The sequence below is a fragment of the Lathamus discolor genome, chromosome 2, assembly GCF_037157495.1.
Source record: "Lathamus discolor isolate bLatDis1 chromosome 2, bLatDis1.hap1, whole genome shotgun sequence".
Taxonomy (NCBI): Eukaryota; Metazoa; Chordata; class Aves; order Psittaciformes; family Psittacidae; genus Lathamus; species Lathamus discolor.
In genome coordinates, this window is record NC_088885.1 from 83,128,633 (window position 1) to 83,149,510 (window position 20,878).

A 20,878-nucleotide genomic window follows, 5' to 3' on the forward strand; every position below is an offset into this window, starting at 1 on the left:
ATAAATGGCAAAAGAGGCTTGGCCGCAGTCTGAAATATACATGAATTTATGAATAATTTCACTTCTAATAAGTTGCTCCCTGCAAGGCAGCATCTCTATTTGTTGGCATGTTTGCAGTTGTGATAAACCACTGAATTTTGTTTTAAACCAGTATCTTTAATCCTTTGAGCAATATGGAAACCATGTAGGCAGTAGCTAATGTGTTCCTAGTGGGTCAGTAGGTCTGCTCTTGTGGACAATAAAGCTTGGTTTACAACCAGTGATGTGCTGGGAGTCTGCTGGGTACCCTGGAAGAGCCCTGGAGACCCCATGGTGTTTGGGAATGGCTTTGGAGGGGATGCCAGTTTTTCTAGTCTTTAGGTGTTGGGATTAATGTTTTCCAGTGGGGCACCTTGTGCAATCTGGGTCTTTGTGTTTCTTGTACTGTGTACAGTGCTGATCCCATAAATTATGGTTTTTGGTTTAAAGTCTTTGTTTGAAGAAGTAGCTACCTTTCAAACTTAGCTGTGTTTCAGCCTAATTAAGTGAGGAGCTTGGGGGCTTGCATGGATAGCTGAATAATAGTTAATCTCTCTTTGACTCCACTGGTGCAGTATTATGGCTTTCATCTTCAGATCTAGATTTCTTCTGTCTTTGTGTTGACTCGTCAAGCACTGACACTTGTTGTGCCCTCTTTCCTCTTTAATGCCAAGTGCTTCTGTGGACATGTTGTGCTTCCCAGGCTTCCCAGGCTTCTTTGGAAAGTGATAATAAAGATGGAATGCTCCTGGGTTTATCCAAAGTCTTGCTCATTTTGGCTCCCTGCATGCATTTTGCAAAGCAGCTCTCCAACAGCTGAGAGGGCTGTTACAAAGGTCACTCCTGAGCCACGGGTAATGCAGGTGAGCAGACTGTTCCTGACCTGTGAGCTTTGCTTCTCTTATCAGTGGACATTGGCAGTTTCCAAACAAGCAGTTGCGATAGCGGCTTCTGGCTGGCAGGAGCAGGAAGGCCTTGGGGGAGGAAAGGCGTGCGGGTGGGTAGGTTTAAAGGCACAGGAGAGTTCTAGGGTTTTGGTGCTTTATAACTAAGCTATGTGATCATGGCTAAAGATAATGAACCCAAAACAAGCAGTGGGAGAAAGTGTTGTGGCTTGGGTTTCTAAAATTTGATGCCTTGACTTGCATAATATCAGGATGTGTAATATTTCCGTGGAGATTTAGCTCTATTTACGTAAAGACATCGTGATTCAGCAATGTTGGTAATCCCAGGATGAATATAGGACACAGTTCTACCTGAATTAGAAATACCTCGTGATTTTGGCGTTTAGCTGGGTACAAGTTGCTTGGCTTCTTAACACACCACAATCCAAGCTTCCCATGAGAGAGTTAATGAACATCTAGGGAAAGATGTCCCTGACCATGGCAGTGGGTGTTGAACTAGGTAATCTTTAAAGGTCCCTTCCGACCCAAGTCTGACTCTCTGAACACTATCTATGTTGGGACTCAGGGAAACCCCCAAAACTCCACTTAAGAGAAACTGGTCAAAATGACTGAAATCCAGAAAGTAACAACTGCTGATCTCTGTACAAATTACGTGTAAGTAGTGGTGACCACGGTTCAAGCATAGCTTCTGGGAATCTACTCTTATGCTTACTTGAAGTACCCTTCTGCATTGCTGCTGTAACTCCCTGGTGGGTAACCGAGGGGTGAAATGTCCCTGTGTAAGGCATGATGCTATGTCACCCTTTCATGCAGGGGTGCTAGTGCAGCCTCTGCAGCCACCTCTGTGCTGTCAGGGATGGGGCAGGAAGTCTCTGCCACAATTGAGTCTCTGTGCTCTCCGCACAGATGCACCTTTGTTAACTAATGACTTGTCTAGCTTGCCACCGTTTTTTAACCCGTCTCCGGATCATTGTTACGCTGATTTGTACATTGACTGTAGAGCTGCTTTTATTGCAGATGTGTTCCTGGAGAGCTAGAAATTATTTCAAATTTCTAATTAATTTTTGTTTTAATTAAGCCATCAAACCATCTCACTGCAGTGCATGGCATGTGTTGAGGGATGAGCATTTACCACTGGTGACTTCTGTAGTGGAGATGTTCAGAACTGACTATGAAGTTCTATAGGAGATTTTTCTTTTTCAGCTTTTAAGGAAGCTGTCCCTGAGGGACCATTGCCTTTGGAAGAGTGCAAATATTGCAACCATATTGGCCCGGAGAGGCTGAGTTTCAACGCTGCTTCCTTTAATTTAGCAGAAAGGAAACAGAGCAGCATATGAAATAAGGAGTAATGGAGTTGGTGGCTTGTAGTTCCTGACTTTGCTGAAGAAATTGAACTGCCTTAGGACTGGATAGGGGTAATTACATGCCAGCCTGTGTCTTTTAGGCACCAGATGGTATCGTGAGAGCTATTGTTAAGAAGTAAAAAAGTCTCTGAGTTATAGGCATTGTGTAGAAAATAGACTTAAAGAAGAACTGGCCATTGCTCTCTTCTTGAAAAGAGCAAGAAGAAGCTGCGTATGACGTTATGCATTATTGTGTAAAGTAGTAACTGAGTTTTACAGGGTGAGTGATGTTCAACCCTTGTGGTGCAGCACTGTCTGTGTTATTCACACAGCTACCTCAGGAAGGGCGGGTGTGGATGTGTGTGCTCTCGGTGTGATTCATGACCAGCCCATGCCCACTCCTAAATATTCGAGCATCAACTTGCTGTGGAAAATGTCTGCTGGAAGCTTCTCTTGCAACAGAAGGACCATCAAATGTAATCGCATCTTTAATTTCTGTAAATGTGTCTCTTTTTTGACAAAAAGTGACTGGATTCCATTTATTTGAGGGAGAGACTTGCACAGCATATTGGGGTAGATGACAAGCAAACTCCTTGCAAGTTGGCTGAAGTTGTGTATTACCTCTGGAAGCTGGATGTGTTTGAGGTGAGTCTTAAGATGATCTGGAGGAACTAAAATGAAGCGTGTGTCTCCATATACTTCTAGCTATGAGCCTAGATTTTGTAACTGTCCTCTACAAATGGAAGCTTGCTTATGTGACTATGAGGTGGGGATTTAACTTTTATGAGAAGAAAACATTGTGAAAGCATCTGTATATGTGAAAATATGCCCAGCAGTTCTGATGGTCACATTTGTGCATAAACAAACATGCTCATGGCTATCTGAAGATGAAAGGGAACTGAAAATGTGACCAAAACAATGTTGTAAGGGCGCTCTCTTCAGAAGATCTGTTGGGTGATAAATGTGCTGCCAGAGTTTAGCTGTGCTCATCGTATGTATGAGCAGCTAGAATTATGATGAAATTATAGTCACTTCTTCAAAACAAAGACAAGTTGATACTTGAAACAACAGGGAAATTGTAGGAAGGCTGGCCCATGAGCAAGAGGGAAGATGATGTCATGTGAACGCTGTCATGGGATTTGGATGATTTAAACTGCATCACTGCATCTGCCAAAAACTTTCAGCCCTCAACAAGTAACTGTCAGCTTTTGCCTTCATTCTCGAGTTGCAAAATACTACAGGATTTTCCATTTCCAACATCTTTTTCCCTTTTCCAGGATGAGGAGGTGTAGTACATAAGACTTTTACCCTCCCTGGGTCCTTGTCCTGACACAAATAAACCCAATTTTACCATCAGAGCTAAGCAAAGGGGGCCAAGTTCTGGATGACTTCCTTGGTGAAGGAGCAGGCACATAGTCACCAGGCACATTGTTCATATGGTTTGCAATAATTTCCACTGGACACATGAAAGTGATATGGAGCTCCAAGGGTTAAAAATTAATTTCCTTACAGGTGAGGAAATCTCTGTTCCTCCCTGCAGAATGAAGTATTTTAATTGCTGCAGAGGGGGTTAAAGGTAGTATGTGCAGTGAGCAGAAAGTTATTGTTCCATTCTGAGATTAAGTTATGACTTCAAAAAGAAAATTGGTTCCATTTAAGGCCAAGTCTTTTATCGAGCAGCCAAGTTAAAACCTGGAGGAAGGTAATACTGAGCTGGCAGAGGAGGAACACATTGCTACTACAAGATTTATTTGCTGTGAAGTGTAAGTGGCTTTGCATGATTCCTACTATTCCAGACTTAAGGAGTGCTGTAGGGGCACCAGCTTCAGCAGGACTGTTGAGTAGGGCTGGGTTTTCTGGTTATAATGAGCAAGGTGCCTGTCAGATTTTTCTGCTGCTCTGAGATTCATAACACGCTGGTGGTTTAATTTTTTTTTTAAGAGTAAAATTACAGATGGCCAAAGCCATCTGAATAACTAGCGACGCGCCTAAAAACACTCACCTCTTTTGTAATGACACTTCTGAGAGTAATTCAGTAGGGGTAGGTACCCCTCCAGGTGGCCAGATTGGAGCCTTTTTTACCCAAAGGAGGTCTGAGCTGAAGAAGCATTCATCAACTCTTGGGTATGCGTCATGTTCACATCAGTTGAAATCAAACATGCCCTTTCTCAGTAAGGAGGCTTTCCTGAATCCTCTTCTGTTCTACAGTAATTTGCCAATAGTGCTTCTCTTTGCTCAATTTCATGCTTCAGCATTTGTGGGAAAGTTGTTTCTTCAGCAGTGTTCGGGTCATTTCGTTTTACCTCAGAGTTATTAAAAAAATAAACCAAATGAACCAACCACCCCCCAAACCCAACAAATAGCTGTTTTGTTGATTCACAGTGTAGTAATATGAGGAGTGACTTTTTTACTAGTATAAAAAGTAGTAAAATATATTGTCTGTGTTTAGGCAGAGGAAGACATTTATATTTGGTTTTGCATTTATATTTGTGTTTGACTTGTATTCTTCAGTGCCATAAAAATCTGATTATGAGTAAGTAAAATGAAATATATTTTAACAGCACTTTATTAAGCAGCCGTGGAAAATTCCCAGCCTGAGCTTGTGCAGGCATTTGAATATTATGAAGTCCATGTACTTTGGGTTTGTTGTATTGCCTTTTTTTTTCCTCCTTTTTTCTTTTTCCCTGGTTTTAGGGTTATTTTTATTTATTATTTAAGAAAAAAACCACCACTCTGGGCAGGAGGAATCAGTAATACTGCATTTTTAGTGCTACATTTGCATTTTAATTTAGGCACCCTGCTAATTGAACTTGAACTTACTGTGCAGGCACCTTCTTTATAATTAATGTAAAGCCACATCCTTGAGACAGAATGCCTGTGAAGTCCTCCCATGTTTCACAGGCTGGGGACCTGTACCATGGTGTGGGATGTACCATGCATGTTTATGGAATTGACTGGGCTGATGTTGTCAAAAGAGTTGGTTGACTTAATTCATTCCTGAGTAAAATAACTTGCCATGTAAAGGATTGTGCACCTGAGCAGACATACTTTCAGAGGTAGTTAAGGGCCAAGTCATGGTTCTCTAGGCATTGGGGTCAATAAGGGTTGCTCATGAACGCTTGCTGCCTACTCTGTTGACTAGCAGCTTCCAGCATGCCTTTTAGGGTGGCAGTGTGAGGGGGGGAAATGCTGAGCAGGAGTATGTAAACCTGCTGGAGCATTTTCCTTTTTGTAGAAAAGCATGCTTTTGTGAAACTTAAAGTTGCTGCGCTGCCTATGTATGTTGTCTGTCTGTTGCCTGATATAGAGGTGTATGTCAGTCTGTGGGTAGCCTAAGGTATTGGCTAGTGTGTTTTGAAATATGATGACTTATTGAAGACAAGATGGCTGGAATGGAAAGAGGTGCTTGCTCCTCTTGCTAACAGCAGTTGGAAAGAGGTGCGTTAGTGCTAGCAGCATAATCCCTAGGTCTCTGCTGTTGTTTCATTACTTTCATCAGCTGTAAAATCTGCTGGATCTCACTTTTAAATATCTCTTGTCTCAAGCAGCTGTGTTCTTGCCAGGTCTTTCTGTAGTCACACATCAGTTTTTCTAATCCAGGGAAGCACAGCTGTCCACAGCTGGCACTTCCAGGCGCTTCCAGGCTGAGAAGATGCGGCTTCTGGTCACATCTGGCAGGTCTTTGTGTGAAGGAAATGGGATCTCCTCCCTGGATTTAGACCAAAATTGTTGATTTTCTTTTCTTTTTTTTTTTTCTTTTTTTTTTTTTTTTTTTTAGAGTCTCAGCCCAAGTTAGTCATGTTTATAATAAAGAGTGCAGTCTGACTTCAGACCTGGTCCTGGAGAAGTGAGGCTCCACTTCTGGCTTGAGCTAATCCCCTCACTTCATGGGAAGAGCTTGGCTGCAAGGGATTCCTACCTTGATATGTGAATGATGCACCTCTGGGAGATTACAATGTATAGTCAAAATAGCTTGGCGGAGAATGTCCTTTTTCCGCTGAGATGCATGCAGCTGTTCAACCCTGGTTTTATTATGCTTTTGCAGACTGGACATAGTAAAGTAGAAGAGAGTCTCAGCCCAGATGCATTTCCTTGTACTCCTCGTTTATCTCTGGAATAAATGCCCCCTTTGTCAGGTGTTAATGTTTTAAATCACTTCTGTTTGGTTAAGCTCTTCTAATTGCTTTATGGTTTAGTTTCGGATTAAATCTTCTATCAACCTGCATCACAGTAAAACAAAAAAAAACCCCATACAGAAGCAACTTCTGTGTTTTTCTGCTCTTTCTGCTCCTGCCGCAAGTACTTGGTTGAGGTAGTCATTTTTCCTCCTAACAATTTCCAGTTCTTGTAAACGTGTTAAAAAAAATCAGTGCCAGAGCAGTGCAGGAAACGTTCATCCCTGTCATGAAAACAAGGATGCGGAATGAGAATGCGTCTAAGGTGTGCCTGCAAGTGAGGAAACATGCCACACCTCTTTGTTGAAAGGTGGATTGCAGATTTTAAGCTTCTTTGGAAAGATGCTACAAGCAATGAGGAAAGGTGTGTTGTCATACATCCAAGAAACCTGTGAGCTGCTTTGTATCACCTGCCTTAGGGTATCTGTCTATAGATTCGAGATGGGAAACAGGGTGAAATTACAAGGCTCAGTGCAGCGTATACCATGAAAGTATCCATGACAGGAGGAGAGAAAGCTTGCTGGTATGCTCCATTTCTGGGTTTTCTGCTGAAGGTATTCCCTTCTGGCAGTTCAGTGGTGAACCAACTTAAAAAGAGTCAACTTTTTATTATATGTAATATATGAAAAAAAACAATAAAAGAAAAAATGACTTGCCAGAATGACTCAGGTGATTCGCCCTGTAGATGATTCATTTTATAGTTGCACAAGTGCAGGAAAATCAAGCAGATACGCCAATAAGAGTAGTGTTACTGGAAGGAAATATATCTGGTCAGTGAGAAGCGAACTAAGCAAAAGCAGGAGATTGCTTTTCGGAGGGTTGTGACCTTGGGGGGCTGAATATAATGAATGCAGTGTTTCAGGCTGCCTTTTTACCTTGCAACTGCTGCATACCATTGGTATTCATCAGTAGCAATGGGGCTCTGCAGTGGGAAGCCTTGCAAAGCATCACCTTGGCTCTGAGAGAAGTGTAAAGCTGATAAAGTGCAAAACTGCTCAGTGTGCATGCAGGAAATTCCTTTTACTTCATGGCTTTCTATCTTTACCTGAAATAAAAGCTTTGTTGCTAAATGTGCCTTCAGTATAGATCCCAAACTCACTTTCCTACTACATTACACCTCCTGTATGTGTATTACAGTGGTGTAAAATGCCACTGGTGCAGGCTCCTTTGGGGTCATAAAGCCTCTGGGAAAGTGATTAGCCCTGATCCACAGTCCTTCTGCTTGTACCGTTGAGCAGCTGAGAGAGAGAGACTGGGCTGGCATTAGGTTTCTCTTCCACTACTGCCACCTAATTTTCCTTGTCCCCTGTGCTGGGGAAGTGAACTAGGTGTTTTCAGATGCCTGTTGCAATTGATTTTTGTCTAAAAGCATTTGATCACAGGTTTGAGAAGTAACTTGTGAGCAGCTATATTTACTGACACTTTGCTTCAGAGTTGGTAGATTAGATCCTATTTGTGAGATGTTTACAAATTGAATGAGTTTTGAATTGAAAAATAAATTATTTAAGGTTTTAGCTTTTTATCCTTCACAGTTTGATACATTCTCTTAATATTTCAGGGGGCTGGGGAGGTCCTTTCACATTGAAATACAGCAGTGATAAAATCTTCTGCATTTTACATCTCAGTTCATGGTAGAATGTTAAATTTTGCTGGGAGTCTTTCTTGAATTTATGACCTGGAGAGGAGAAGGAGGTAATCACTGGAGGAGGAGGAGATGGGAAGAGCTGACAGAAAGACCCCCTGCCTGCGCCAGAACCAAGAGAAGTGTCCACCAAAGTCTCAGAGGGTGCTTTATCTCAGGCATCCCAGGCTATTGATGGGATGGGAGTAAGGTAGGACAAACAAAATGAGGACTTAAAGTAGATGAAAGGACACTTCTTTGGGGTCGTAGACAGGTGCAGTAATTTAGAAGGATCCTGTTAGTATCATATTTTTCAACTGCTATGGATGCAAATTAATTCTAGCATAAATGTGAAGTGGAATAAGTGCTCTTCTCCCTCTTCCACACCCCCCCCCCCAACCTTGTAGGCCTGTGGGCTTGTTTACAGTTCTTCTAGGGACTCTTAACTGAGGGTTGCTTTTTGACTCTGTCCCTCCATCCCCTTTCTCAAAATAGAGAATATCTACTTAAACAGAGTATACCCTGACTATTCTTTTCTTTAGGCCCTTACTTCTGGGTTGAAGGTCCCAGCATAACTCTCCAGCAAACGTGTTTGCGCTTTTCTGTGTAGAAGTATGGTACCTGTTACTTAAGGGGTTGTGAGTGCTTTCATATGCTGCTAGGGTGTGATTAAAATACCGTTGCCATCTCATTTTTAAGACATGCATTTCATTGGTGTATGCATGGCAGGGAGCCGCAGGAAGTTGGAGGGGAAAAAGGCATTGGATGTCACTTGCCAGGAAAAGTGCAAATGTCCTTCTGAGTTACAAAGTTCTTTGGGGGTGTTTTCTGGACTGCATGTTCTCCCTTCTCGGACTGCTGCCGGGATGCCCGCAGGGAGGCTGGCTGTGTGTGTCCTATGAAAGGAGCCAGGCTGAGCTCAGCAATGTGCCTCTGCATCCCCTGCACAACCTGTATGCATGCGCTGTGCCTGCCAGCCTTTCTGCCTCGGCTGCATGGGAATAAGCCAGTGCTCTGCCCTTTAATGATAAAGCGTGCCATTACACTTTGCTTAATTGGTTGTGTTTTCATCAGGTGATCTCCAGACAGGCAATTTGGAGCTGCTCGGTGATTATTGTGGTTTGCAGTGTACAAATTAGTGTGGGAAGTTGCAAACGCTAGCCTTGCAACTTAGGACTCCAGTGGCAGGATCAGCTTTTTCTGTGCTCACCTGAAGCATGAGTGGCAAGGAGGAAGAGCACAGATGGGTGTTGTGCTGCTTGCTATTTGTAGGGGCATTCATGCTCTCCAATTTCTTCACTGGGAGGGGGGGATCAGGTATTGGAACAGGATGCCCAGGGAAGTGGTGGAATCACTGTCCCTGGAAGTATTTAGAAACCATGTAGATGAGGCCCTTAGTGACATAGATTTGAGAGCCTTTGAGACTTGTGGCTGATGACCAGTTCAGTACCTGGAAATTTTTAAGGGCTAAGTTTCTTATGAGGAGCCAAGTTGTGTGGATAAGGCCCAATAAAGAGGGTAGTGAAGATGATGTTTCTACCATCGCTTTGCCTCACTGGTTGCTGAGACACTGGTCCCAAGAGGGTAGCTGTAGGAGGGAATGAGAAGAGGGTGCTTAGCATAACTTCACACATGTGGATTTGGAAATCTTTCTCTACCTTGATGCAGGTTTATGAGCTTGTCATGTAGCATAAGCTACCAGGCTTGGCAGCTTTTTGCTTTTGGATTGGGAACTCTCAGCACAACCAAGCATGGTGGATGAGCTTACAGGCATTTTGGCAGGCTGTCCTCATGTCCCCCAAGTCAGTAATAGAGCTGCACGGCAACGTAGCTACTTACTAGACAATAAGGAAAACATTATGTTAGCAGAAGTTAGTGGTGATTTAAATGGGCTTGTTTGGGCAGTCGTGCTGGGATAACTGCTCTTGCTATATTGCTGTAGGCTTTGGTGAATGGTTTTTAGAGGAGAGTCTCTGTTCCCCTGCTGCTTTTATGTACACTGTCCTTCCTCTGTTCTGTCTTCCTTCAAATACCTGTTGAGGATAAAACCCCTCAACTCCCATAGATGTGGAATTAGAGTGTGCATGTATACAGATCGGTTAAATTCAGTTGGCTTAAAGGAAACAAAGTTTTGGGGTTTTTGTGGGTTTGTGTTTGGTTGTTTGGGTTTTTTGTTTGCTTGTTTTTGTTGGTCTTTTTTTTTAGATATATTTATGGGGGTTTTGTTTATTCTTTTGCATTTGTAGTCAGGACTAATAAAAACCGCATGGTTTTGGAAAAATGAGTGCTTGGCAAAACTGCTGTCATCAAAGACAGAACTGCAACTCTTATTGTAATCTGTGAAGGCAGAGTTGGGGCTTGTTTGGTTCTTAGGGTAAGTCTTAAGTTGTTCTGGTTTGTTTTGTTTTTTTTGTTTCTGGATATTTTGTATTTAGGAATTCAAATAAGGGGAGAGAATTACATGATACTTTAAAGACGACCATGGATGTAGCAGGTGGTCTGCCATTTTCCTGGCCACTGCTAGTCCTCACCTCAGCATAGACTGTGATAGAAAAGTATACACTGTCTTTTTCCACTGCATTCCTTACATGTCTCTGCTGTCATCAGTAAGTCAACCTTCTTCCTTCTCCTCACCCATCTGACTTTTTGAATTGCTTATCTTCCTTACTGAGTTTTAACAGATTAAAAATACACCCCCCCCCCGCCCCCCAAGGTAAGGTGTGGAGGCGAAGAGCAGTGGAGGAGGTGCTGCATGCTGGGCAAATCTGTCATACCCATTGCTGCTGCTGGTGCATATTGTGACCTGAAACTTGATCTGGTAGATGGAGCTGTACGTGTTTCCTGCTCCTTTGATTTCTCAGTTTTGCAGTTTTATTCATGGTTGGTTGCCAAGTAATACTTGGAGCACTGTTTTTTGGTTGTTTTTTTTTAATTTCAGAATTAATCAAAAATACCACTGATTGACAGCACAGATACTGTTATTTTTTTACCTGAACTTGCAGGCGCTGGAAAGAGCTGTTGTCCACTTGACTGTCTAACTTGACTGCAACAGATAATGGCAGCAGGCTTTCCAGTTTGCTGTATTGTCATGTTTCTGTAGCCATGATGCCATGGTATAGGTTGGGCAGTCTTGAAAGTGAAAAAGAAACTTGTCAAAACCGAAAGGTAACAAGTGAAATTCTGTAGCAATAGTGGTAACTCTCCCCAAAAGACTTGATGGCATCTCATTGCTGGATTTTGCTTTTGATGGTGTGATAAAGCTGTTGTTTCCTAGCCATATAGAAACCTCATTGTCCTCAGGAGCTGGTAACCACATCTTCAGAGCAGACAAGTGCAATTGCTTTTTGGCTTTTGAGCAAAGTCTGTTAGTGATGTTCGTCTTCACGCTCTGCAGCAAGAAGGTGGGGAGGACTGTGCTTGGCCACCTGGATATATAGAGGAATCTCTGTGCTGTTTGCGCATAACTGGAAGATAAAATGTATGGGGTTGGTGTTCATGTTGTTTTTTAGTTCTTATTTTTAAAAAGCATGTATTATATGAAGTGGTGCTCTTGTAAGAAGGGCTGATACTTTCGAAGGCCTGGGAAAGGTACAAATTTTATACTTGTTCCCTCTCAAGACAGCCATAGTACAGGTTTTAATGCGGTTTCTTGTTTGTAAAGTGGTATGCCCTAGTCAGTGCTGCGCTATCTCCAATTACTGAAACAGAAGGAGGTGGAGGCTGTTCAAGGTTAACCAGCAGCTGTTGTGCAGACCTCACTCAGGAACAGGAGAGCTGGTGCTTTGATCTGGTGTGGGGGATGGACAAGCAACAGAAACATCTCATTTTCAATGAGATTGTATTCTGCAGGAACTAACCCCACCCCCCCAGCTGACCTTATATCCCATGGAAACATCTTCATGGCTTTGTTCTGCTTTAAAACAGTGAAGCAAAGTGGTAGTACTCAGACATAAATTTGTCGAGAGAAAGGCGTTAGTGGTGTACTGCTGCGTTCTCAGAGGAAATGCTGATTGGTGCTGTGTTCTGAAAATGATTTTTACCCAATTCAGCTGCATTAAGTATGTGCCTAGATTTAACTGCATAGTCAGTTCATGGAGTTCAAGGTACTGGAATTTAAATTACATGCTCAAATACCTTTCAAAGCTGTGCTTTCTCACACTGTCTACAGAAACTTAAGGTTCAACTAGTCCTTCTGTGTAACTCTGTCCATCCCATTCCTGCTCTGGATGAAAACTGCTGTTTTTTGAGTATTCACAGAGGGAAGACAGGCTGGCTAGAGAGGAATGGAGCCCATCAGTAATCCTATCTTGGAGTGATTTCTGGAACATTCATGTGTTTCCCTGTTGTATGTTGTGTGGCAGTAGTGTATACAGACCTTTGTGGTGGTTTTGTATTCAGGCACCACTGACATCTGGCTGTTGTGGAAGCCTTGTGTTGATGAGCACAGGGAAGTGGTACTGGGGAAGCAAAGGAGAGGATCTAGATCAGTGCTCTGAATGACTGAATAGTATGTCAGGCAAATGGCCATTGCTACTTTCTTGTTTCCCTGGACTTTGTTATGGTCCTTCTTAGATAAGAACGGGTCAGATCTTCTGCTTAGGGGCTGAACGCTTCATTTTCGGGTTGAAGCTGGGGAGGTATATCCAGCTTCCAGTGAACTTCATGCGTTTGCCACATAGTAGTCTGGCTAGGCATGCAGATGGCATGTTAAAATTAAGGGTACTGAGGTGTTTTCAGTAGCACATAGCTAACAATGAAGGACAAGGTTTTTAGAAGCAAAACTGTTTGTTAATATGAAATTAGCAAGTAAGTTGTATTCTTTTCTGGATAGCTTCTTCCCTGCTGTGTCCCTCTTTGTTTGAAATCAGTATGTGAATTGGTGAAGGGGAGGAACAAGGATAAATGTGGTTTTGGTTATCTTTTGCATTAGAAAGCTATGTCCAGCTTGACCTAGTTAATAACATCTCTTCCTGTCTCTCAAACTTTGTATTTGGAGCCAAGCTACTGAGATGTATAAACAAAAGGTTCTCAAAATACAAATTGGCTATTGTTTTTTTTGCTTCGCCAAGCTCTAATAGCAAAATGCTTTTAGAATGCAGATGCAGCATAACTAACATTCATTGCTGTTAATTTAAAGCAGTTTTAACTGCTTTGAATTGACTGCATTGATGAGTTGGCTGGATTTTATATTATAATATGAATTAATAGTGTTTCACTTGGATGAGAACACAGTTATTATACAATATCTGCTCTTTTATATAGATATACTATATATGAAAAAAATGTGGTTAATGTGCAGACAGTTCTTTTATTCAGCATACAACCTGTATGCCTACAAAATCTATCCTATTAATTACCATTTTGCTATGAATGCTCCACCATTTTAATTTATCTCAACTAAGTTCTTAGTTAATTTTGTAATTTCAGTCTATGTGTCCAATATAACGTATAAAAGGATTTTTATCATTTCCAGGAACAGAATAGAGGAGAAGGCAAGAGGTAGTGTTTGTGTTTGCAGCAGCAAAATCTGAGAGGTAGAAGGACTAGGAGCTTCTTCGGGTGGTCTTACAGCTGTGAGATTTGCAAACCTATTTCCTTTGCCTTTTGCAGTTGGTAGAAGTTTATTTGCAATGGAAATGATGGCATACGGCCCTTCTTCTGCAAATGCTAGTCCAAGTATTTTTACAACCTTGTTTCACACAAATAAAACCCACTGCGTTTCAGTAAGTTCTCCGTGGCTTTTTGCTCCTTTACCCCAGAAGAACGAGGTGTCGGGGAGCTCTGGAGTAACCCAAGTTACTAAGCTTCTCTCCCCCAAGCAGATTCAGATCAGTTCCATGTGCTGTCATGTGTGTTGAGTGGAGTCTTTTCTCAGGTGGGTCTCATACAACAAGTGTTTCCCATAAATTAACCACTCTGGAAGATTCTGTTCTCAAAACTGTCACTTGTGCGTAGTTAATGCATGGCGGAGGGACAGCTGCCCAGTTGGTGGCTGTAACTTGCATAGTTTGCGAGGATCTTTTGCCAAGACCTTTTTGTTCTTTCCCTCCCCCAGAGGGGAAGGCCTTGCAGCCCATGGACAGATAGGGTATTGTTGAGCTACCTTGCCAGGGAACACGTTGTATTTGCATTTCAGATGCCTCGGGCTTTGTGAACTGCATTGTTCCAGCCTCCCATGAATAGCAGCTATTGACCCCTAACAACGTACATTTGTTTAAATCAGGCCCTTTCCTCCTTTAAAAAAAGCTTATTTTAGGACTAGCCCAACCAAGTGAACTCTTCTGTGCAGGCCCTCCTTCCCCCCTTTCATAGAAAGAAATATGCAAAATTAATTATTTAGTACAAGATGGAAAGCATTCTCCTCCTTGTGAGAGGCTACTTTGAATGCTGAGGTTTTGGCAAATATTGTTGCTGCTTAATGTTTATAATCCTTTCATTGCCCTTTAAAGCATAAACTTCATGTTACTCGAGCTTGTAGATTTTGGCAAATAATAAACTAGTGGAACAACAGGAGTTAGGTTGGCCTGAAGCACGTGAAGAACTTGACTGCATTTTGTCAGATTGCCTTTTTGTCTGTTTATACATGCTTTTATATGGATTAATTTTATCTAGGAGGAGGAGGGGGAGGCTGATGGGTACAGACACTTAATGCCCACCCAGAAAGCTTTCTGGGTGGTGGGAAATGTTGGGCTGAATCCCCTTTGCTACTTGGGGTGACTGCAGTACATACCTCCCTTCAGCCATCATCTCTGCAGAGCTTGGTGGCATCAGTAGTTGCCATCATTAAATCTGTTACAATTTCTGAACAAAACTATGGTTATTTACTGGAGGGGGGTATAAGCCTTTCTCCTGTGGGGTTGTTAGGTCGGGGCAGGAAAGCCCAGTGAAGTAAAACTTTTCTGTGTGCTGAACAACCTTGCCGTCCTTCCATTTTATGCCAGAATGATCCCATCAATAACAACAAAATATTCAAACATGAAGCAGGGATTGTCAGATTGAATGGAGTTATTTCATGGACTGACAATTCATTCTTATGGTGTCCTGTGATAACTCAGGAATATTGCCTCTCATGAGGTTTCTATAGGTATTCCTGATGGATGCATTAGAAAAGTATGCAGGAGGGACATAAACATACTTGATAGGGTCTGAGGAAGGACCACGGAAGTGTTGAAGGGACTGGAGCATCTGTCCTATGAGGAAAGTCTGAGAGAGCTGGAACTATTCAGCCTTGAGAAGCCTCTGAGGGGAGGGTTACACATATATATTCATTAGTATGTATTAGTATGTGGATGAAAGGTGCAAAGGGGACACACAGCCAGACTCTTCAGTGGTGCCCACTGACGGTACCAGGACAATGGGCACAAACTGAAATGCAGGAGGTTCCCCCTAAGCATGAAGAATCACTGTTACACTGTGTGGGTGGCCAAGTACTGATACAGGTGTGGAGTCTCCATCCTTGGGGATACTCAACAGCCATCCGGACAGTCCCGGACAGCCAGCTTGAGCAGGGGTTTGGAGAAGTTGATCTCCACAGATACTTTCCAGCCTTCTGTGATGCACAGGTGAAGAGAGGTGGCTGAGGACATACTGCAGTCTGAGGCAAAAGGCTCAGTTCACCCCACTTTGAGCAGGATCTCTCTTATTGTGCAGTGCTGTGCGCTTGTTCCTTACAGGCTTTAGACCCGCGCTGTGGTGCACTAAGCAGAGCAGGTGGCATCTGTGTCAGAGCACATTGCACCTCCCCACAAGGGCTTCTGGGCAGCTGCAAGCCTCAAGTTTTCACTCCTGAGTGCTCTTGGGGACAATGGGCTGATGGCAGCAACTGCACTAATGCAAAAGACCCTTTGTCTCCCACCCCAGCAGTTGTAGATATTCCTTAATAATGAGGATGTTGCCTTCCAAGCTGTCATCGCACCTACACCTGTACCCAAGGGACACAGGGCAGCCTATTTACTGGCTCCAGTGCGGTGGTACCAGAGGAAGTTCAAGAGCAGTGCCCTTGCATCAGCCTTCCTCCCTGTGGAAGGAGCAGGGTGAGAGGTGCCCTCGGACTGGTCAGCATGATGGTTTTCCTCCAGCTTGAGAGGATTAAAAACATATCACCCTGTGTTTTTCTGCCAGCTGGAGGCTGATGCAGACCCAGGGAAGCAGGTAGAAGTCTCCCCACTGCTGTCACTGGGTTTTGAACTAAATACTTAAATCTTCTCTATTGCTTTTACCACCCTGGGGAGTCCTGTCCCTGCTGCTTCCCAGCCTCCTCCTCCTCCCTGCCCCCTTGGGTGCTAACACACTTTTTTCTGTTCCCCTCTGTCCTCACCTTGTGCTTTTGAGTTGACATATCCTGCATTTGAACTGCCTTGGGCTTGCTGTAAACTTGGAAACCATTTGGCTTGAGGTTCTGGAGGTAGAAGAGGAAACAGCTCCACAGGCATTTGCAGCATTTAAAATACAAATCTGTTTGCCAAAAGGTGGAGGTGAAAAAAAATGACGGATGCCCTTACCTGGTCCTTTATGTGCAGCTGAGCTCTCAGCATTTGCAGACACCGAGCAGCAGGAGTCTTTACATTGTGAGTGTTATTTTGTGTCTCAGTGCTGCTGTTCTCCCATAAGAGAAAGCAAGGACAACCTTTGGATGGCAGCATGCAACACTAATCATTTGAATTGGCTTTTTTTCGGGGATTGTACACCCAAGTCACAACTTCATGGTTATGAGGGTACATCCCAGCCCTTTTCTACTTATTCTGTGGGAGAGAATTTTGCTGTTCTGGTGGAAATAAAAAATCTCCATTCTCTAAATACCACTAAACTGTCATCTTTCTGATATGGACCCTGCTGTCTGTTTGCAGAGAATGGGAGAATAGCTTGGGTTGGAGGTCAGGCCATGGGGTGCTGCTGTCTCGCTCAATGTTTTCATGCCAGCTGAAGCCTTCTGCACTGGAGCAACTTGAGTGGGTTTTGTTTGTGGATGGCTTTTGCTGCAGCATCAGCTTTGGTTCCTCCTCACTTGTTCTCAGTGCTGGTCATGTCTGTTTTCTTGATGCTGGATCTACGAGGTAGGTGAAAATTGGAGTAGCCTGTGCCTACCCTGTCTTCTTAGACTGATGTAGGTGTCCCACCCATAGTGTCTCCATTGCTTCCTCACCTCTAAGAAGCAAATATCGTTATTTTGTAACCTTGCTTGCTAGCAGTTTGTTGGCTTTTTAAATCCTCTGTGTTGCTCGGCAGCCAGGAGAGGAGGACCATATAAAGGGCAAAGTGGTTTAGAAAAAAGGTGAAAGATGATTGGTGGACGTGCTGCGAGTGCCTAGCAGAGGTTGAAAATAAACAGGTAGGGAGCCAGCCGGCTTTGTGGAGGATCTTTTAAACTGTGTGTAAATTCAAACAGCTCTGTGTAATTTTACGTGTGCTAACATGAGGCACATGACTCACAGAATTGGCTGCAGCTGCTGTTGCTGGCTTTTGGGAACTTTTACGGGGGAAAAAAAAAAAAGCACTTCAGTGTAGTTCTCCTGTGCTTACTCTTCTGGCAAAAACCAACAAATACCTACTAAGAGATTGGTCTATTTATTTCACTTGCTTATTTGGATTTTGTTTTTGCTTTCTCTCCTTCTACTTTATAAGTATTTCAGAGAAAAGTATCAAGTGAAACTCTTTTTTCATTAACAACCATTACAATTATGGTATCTATAACTCTATTTTGTTTATTGTAGGGATCTCGGGTCTGGCTGCGAGAAAATAATCAGCATTATCCCAGTACTGTGCATTCCTGTGCGGAAGGAGTCGTCATATTCAGGACAGACTATGGTCAGGTATGGGCAACGTTCCTGTATACCTCTTTTTGCCACTCTGTTCAAAAGAAGCTTTCTCCTTGCGGGGAGGGCACAGGTGAAACTAAAAGCCCTGAGGTTTGCGAATAAAATATTCCTTTTGTATAACCAGAATGCGCAGCTCCTTTTTAATAGCTCTTTCCATTGCCTGTCCGGTCAGTTGCTATGATTATGCCTGACAAAGCTGAAGCCACGCTGCCAGGTATGAGAGCCTTGTTCTACATAGGTCTGTGGTTATGTATTTCGCAATAGGTAGGTGGCCTCTCTGTGGTTGTATTCCCTTACAGTAACATAAAAGGGGGCTGGTACTTGGCACTGTGGCATCACAGTAGTGGAGTGCTACAGATACAATGGGAAGCAGCAAGGCAGAACTCCCAGAGCAAAACTGGGGCAGCTCTGCCAGCTCCTGTTACAAGAGGATTGAGGGAATGATTATACCTGCTTCCTAGCTGTCAAGCACTCCTGGCTCCTGCCAGGGATGGAGATTGGCCCAGCATCTCTTTGGGTTATTTTGGCCATCTCAGGCAGTGTGTAACTATTTGGCTGGCTGCCAGTGGTGAAAGAAGCTGATGTGGAGCTGGAGCTTGTCTCTCCCCCCCTCCTTTTTTTTTCTTTTTCTTTAATTAGTTTTCCTCTTTACGTCATGGGGGGAGGTGATGGTGGTGGTGAAACCAGCAAACTTCACTGGTTTGGCCTGCTTGTGGTAAAAGCAGGTGATGTGAAACAGGAAGATTGTAGGGAGCAAACTTCAGATCTGTGATGTGGCATTCGTCTCCTTGGCAGGTCTGAGCTGGCTACTGCTCAGCCAAAGGCACACTAGCAATTCACTGCATTTAATAACTTAATCCTTTCAAGGCTTACGTTTTCAGGAGCGCACTTTGTATGCAAAAGGACCAGGCCAGCTGACATTGCCCAATTAATATATATTTTTTTTTCCCATTGCTTTTCCTGATAAGCTTTTAGCCCATCTTGCCCTTGCTGTTTGATGACCTGCATGCTGCAGAAGGTTGCAAGCGGGTGAAATGAAACTAAGATAATGCCTGATGATTACCCCTGTTAGCTTGGAAATCCCTGCAATGCTGTATATCAGTTTGAAGAACAAGGCAGGGGAAGCAAGGAGTCAGGTTGCAGAAATATGGGGTGATGACGATATTTTGAAGTGTGGCCAGTGTATTGATTCCCAGACCCTTTTGACAGCTGCAGCTTATGTTCAAGTCTAATGACAAACTGATGAAAGTGTTTGGACCTTATTACGTTATTATTCATCTTTGATTCAGTAGCTTGTACTAGACTTCGCACTTTTTCATCTTTCCGCTGAGCATTTTGCATGATTCCTCAAAATGTGATTGACAGGGTGGTGGGCTAGGAAGGTGTGTTTGCTGGAATTGCGCTCAGGTTTTACTTTTGAGTTTGGATTTCAAGCCTTTGCAAACATCAATTTGTAGAGTAATGGAAACAGCATAGCGCAGTACATCTTAATTTCTTTCTGTTCTGAGTAAGATAAACTGGCTGCAGAAACCTGCAGTGGCGTACAGTTGTACGCTAGAGGAGTATTGGTTGTAGGGAATCCTACCCGATGCCAACAGTGCAAGAATCTGCCGTAACCTTTTAATATTTTAAGAAGTTGCATATCAGGTATTGAATCTTTTCTTGGTAATCACGTGACAATATAATTAATTCTCAAGTATTTTTGTGTTCTGTGAATGTTTCAATAAAGCAGTCTATTAGGTAATTATCATTAAAGATGACTGCAGTACTGCCTTCTCTATTATCACCCTCTGTGTGAGATGGTTATAAAACAAGCTGATTTCATAGGCTGTGGGGAATATCCGATACATATAATATACTAAAAAGGAAATTTCAGGTTGTAGGTTTGGTTTTCCCTGAGCAAATTGCTGTGAAACAACCTTCACAGACTTATACAACAGTTTGGGTTGGGGAGGACCTTTTAAGGTCATCTAGTCCAAACTCTCCTGCTGTGAGCAGGGACACCTTCCACTAGACCAGGTTGCTCAAAGCCCTATCCACTGAGGGCTTTCAACACTTCCAGGGATGGATCGTCCACAGCTTCCCTGGGCAACCTGTTCCAGTGTCTCACCACCCTCACAGTAAAGCATTTCTTCCTAATATCTAACCTAAATCTCCCTTCTGACCTTAAAGCCATCCCTCCTTACCTGCCCTCTCCAGATTTCTTGTAGGCCCCCTTTAGGTACCGGAAGGCTGCAATAAGGTCTCCCTGAAGCCTTCGCTTTTCCAGGCTGAGCACGCCCAACTCTCTTGGTCTGTCTTCATAGGAGAAGTGCTCTTAACTCGTTGTGGAAGGAGGGCCGGGGGGGAGGAGGAAGGAAGCGTGGCACTGTAGAGGGTAGATGAAAGGCTCATTACACACAGGGACGGTATGAGTACATCATGGCCATGTTTCACCATCCCAGCCCATGATAAAGGAGTGGGAGATGAAAGGTATGACGTCCCTCTTAGCACACGTTCATGATGCTGGGCTGCAGCTGGCTCTGGAGTGCCTCACAAAAAGCCTTCTGCCGGCTGGCCTTGAAAATGAAAGGTTTACAATGGCTTGAGAAGCTGCAGTGAGCACAGTTCATTTTGTAAATGTTTTTCCTCTTTATAAGCACCTCCCAGATGCTTTACAGAAGAGAAGATGCTGTACCCATTTGCTGGTTGGTGGGCTGGTTGGTTCGGTTATTGTTCCATTACAGTGGACAGAGCTGGTGAAGGGCTCAGTGCCTGATGTTTTAGAAACACCATGTCTGTGAATACACATTTAAAGTATGTCAGTGCAGTCTATGAATACTCAGACTTAAAAAAAAAAAAAAAAAATCCTAATTTTTCCTTGTCTACATAGACACATACATGTATAGTAACTGTAATGTAATCTTTTATATACATATTTTTTCATGTTTGAAGGTGTTTTTGCTACCTCTATTTTTAGGATTAAAATTATTTTTTCCTTAAAAGTTTTATTTGCAGTAAA

The 20,878-nt window shown here is 43.1% G+C and overlaps 1 protein-coding gene across 1 annotated transcript in view; it reads left to right on the forward strand.

Moving 5' to 3' along the window:
- The window catches only part of MYO10 (myosin X), a 157,036-nt gene that overhangs the window by 13,050 nt on the left and 123,108 nt on the right, over positions 1 to 20,878 (forward strand). Inside the window, exon 2 of the mRNA XM_065667576.1 lies at positions 17,773 to 17,871. Coding sequence (XP_065523648.1) covers positions 17,773 to 17,871 — 99 coding nt within the window. The remainder of the gene's footprint in view (positions 1 to 17,772; positions 17,872 to 20,878) is intronic.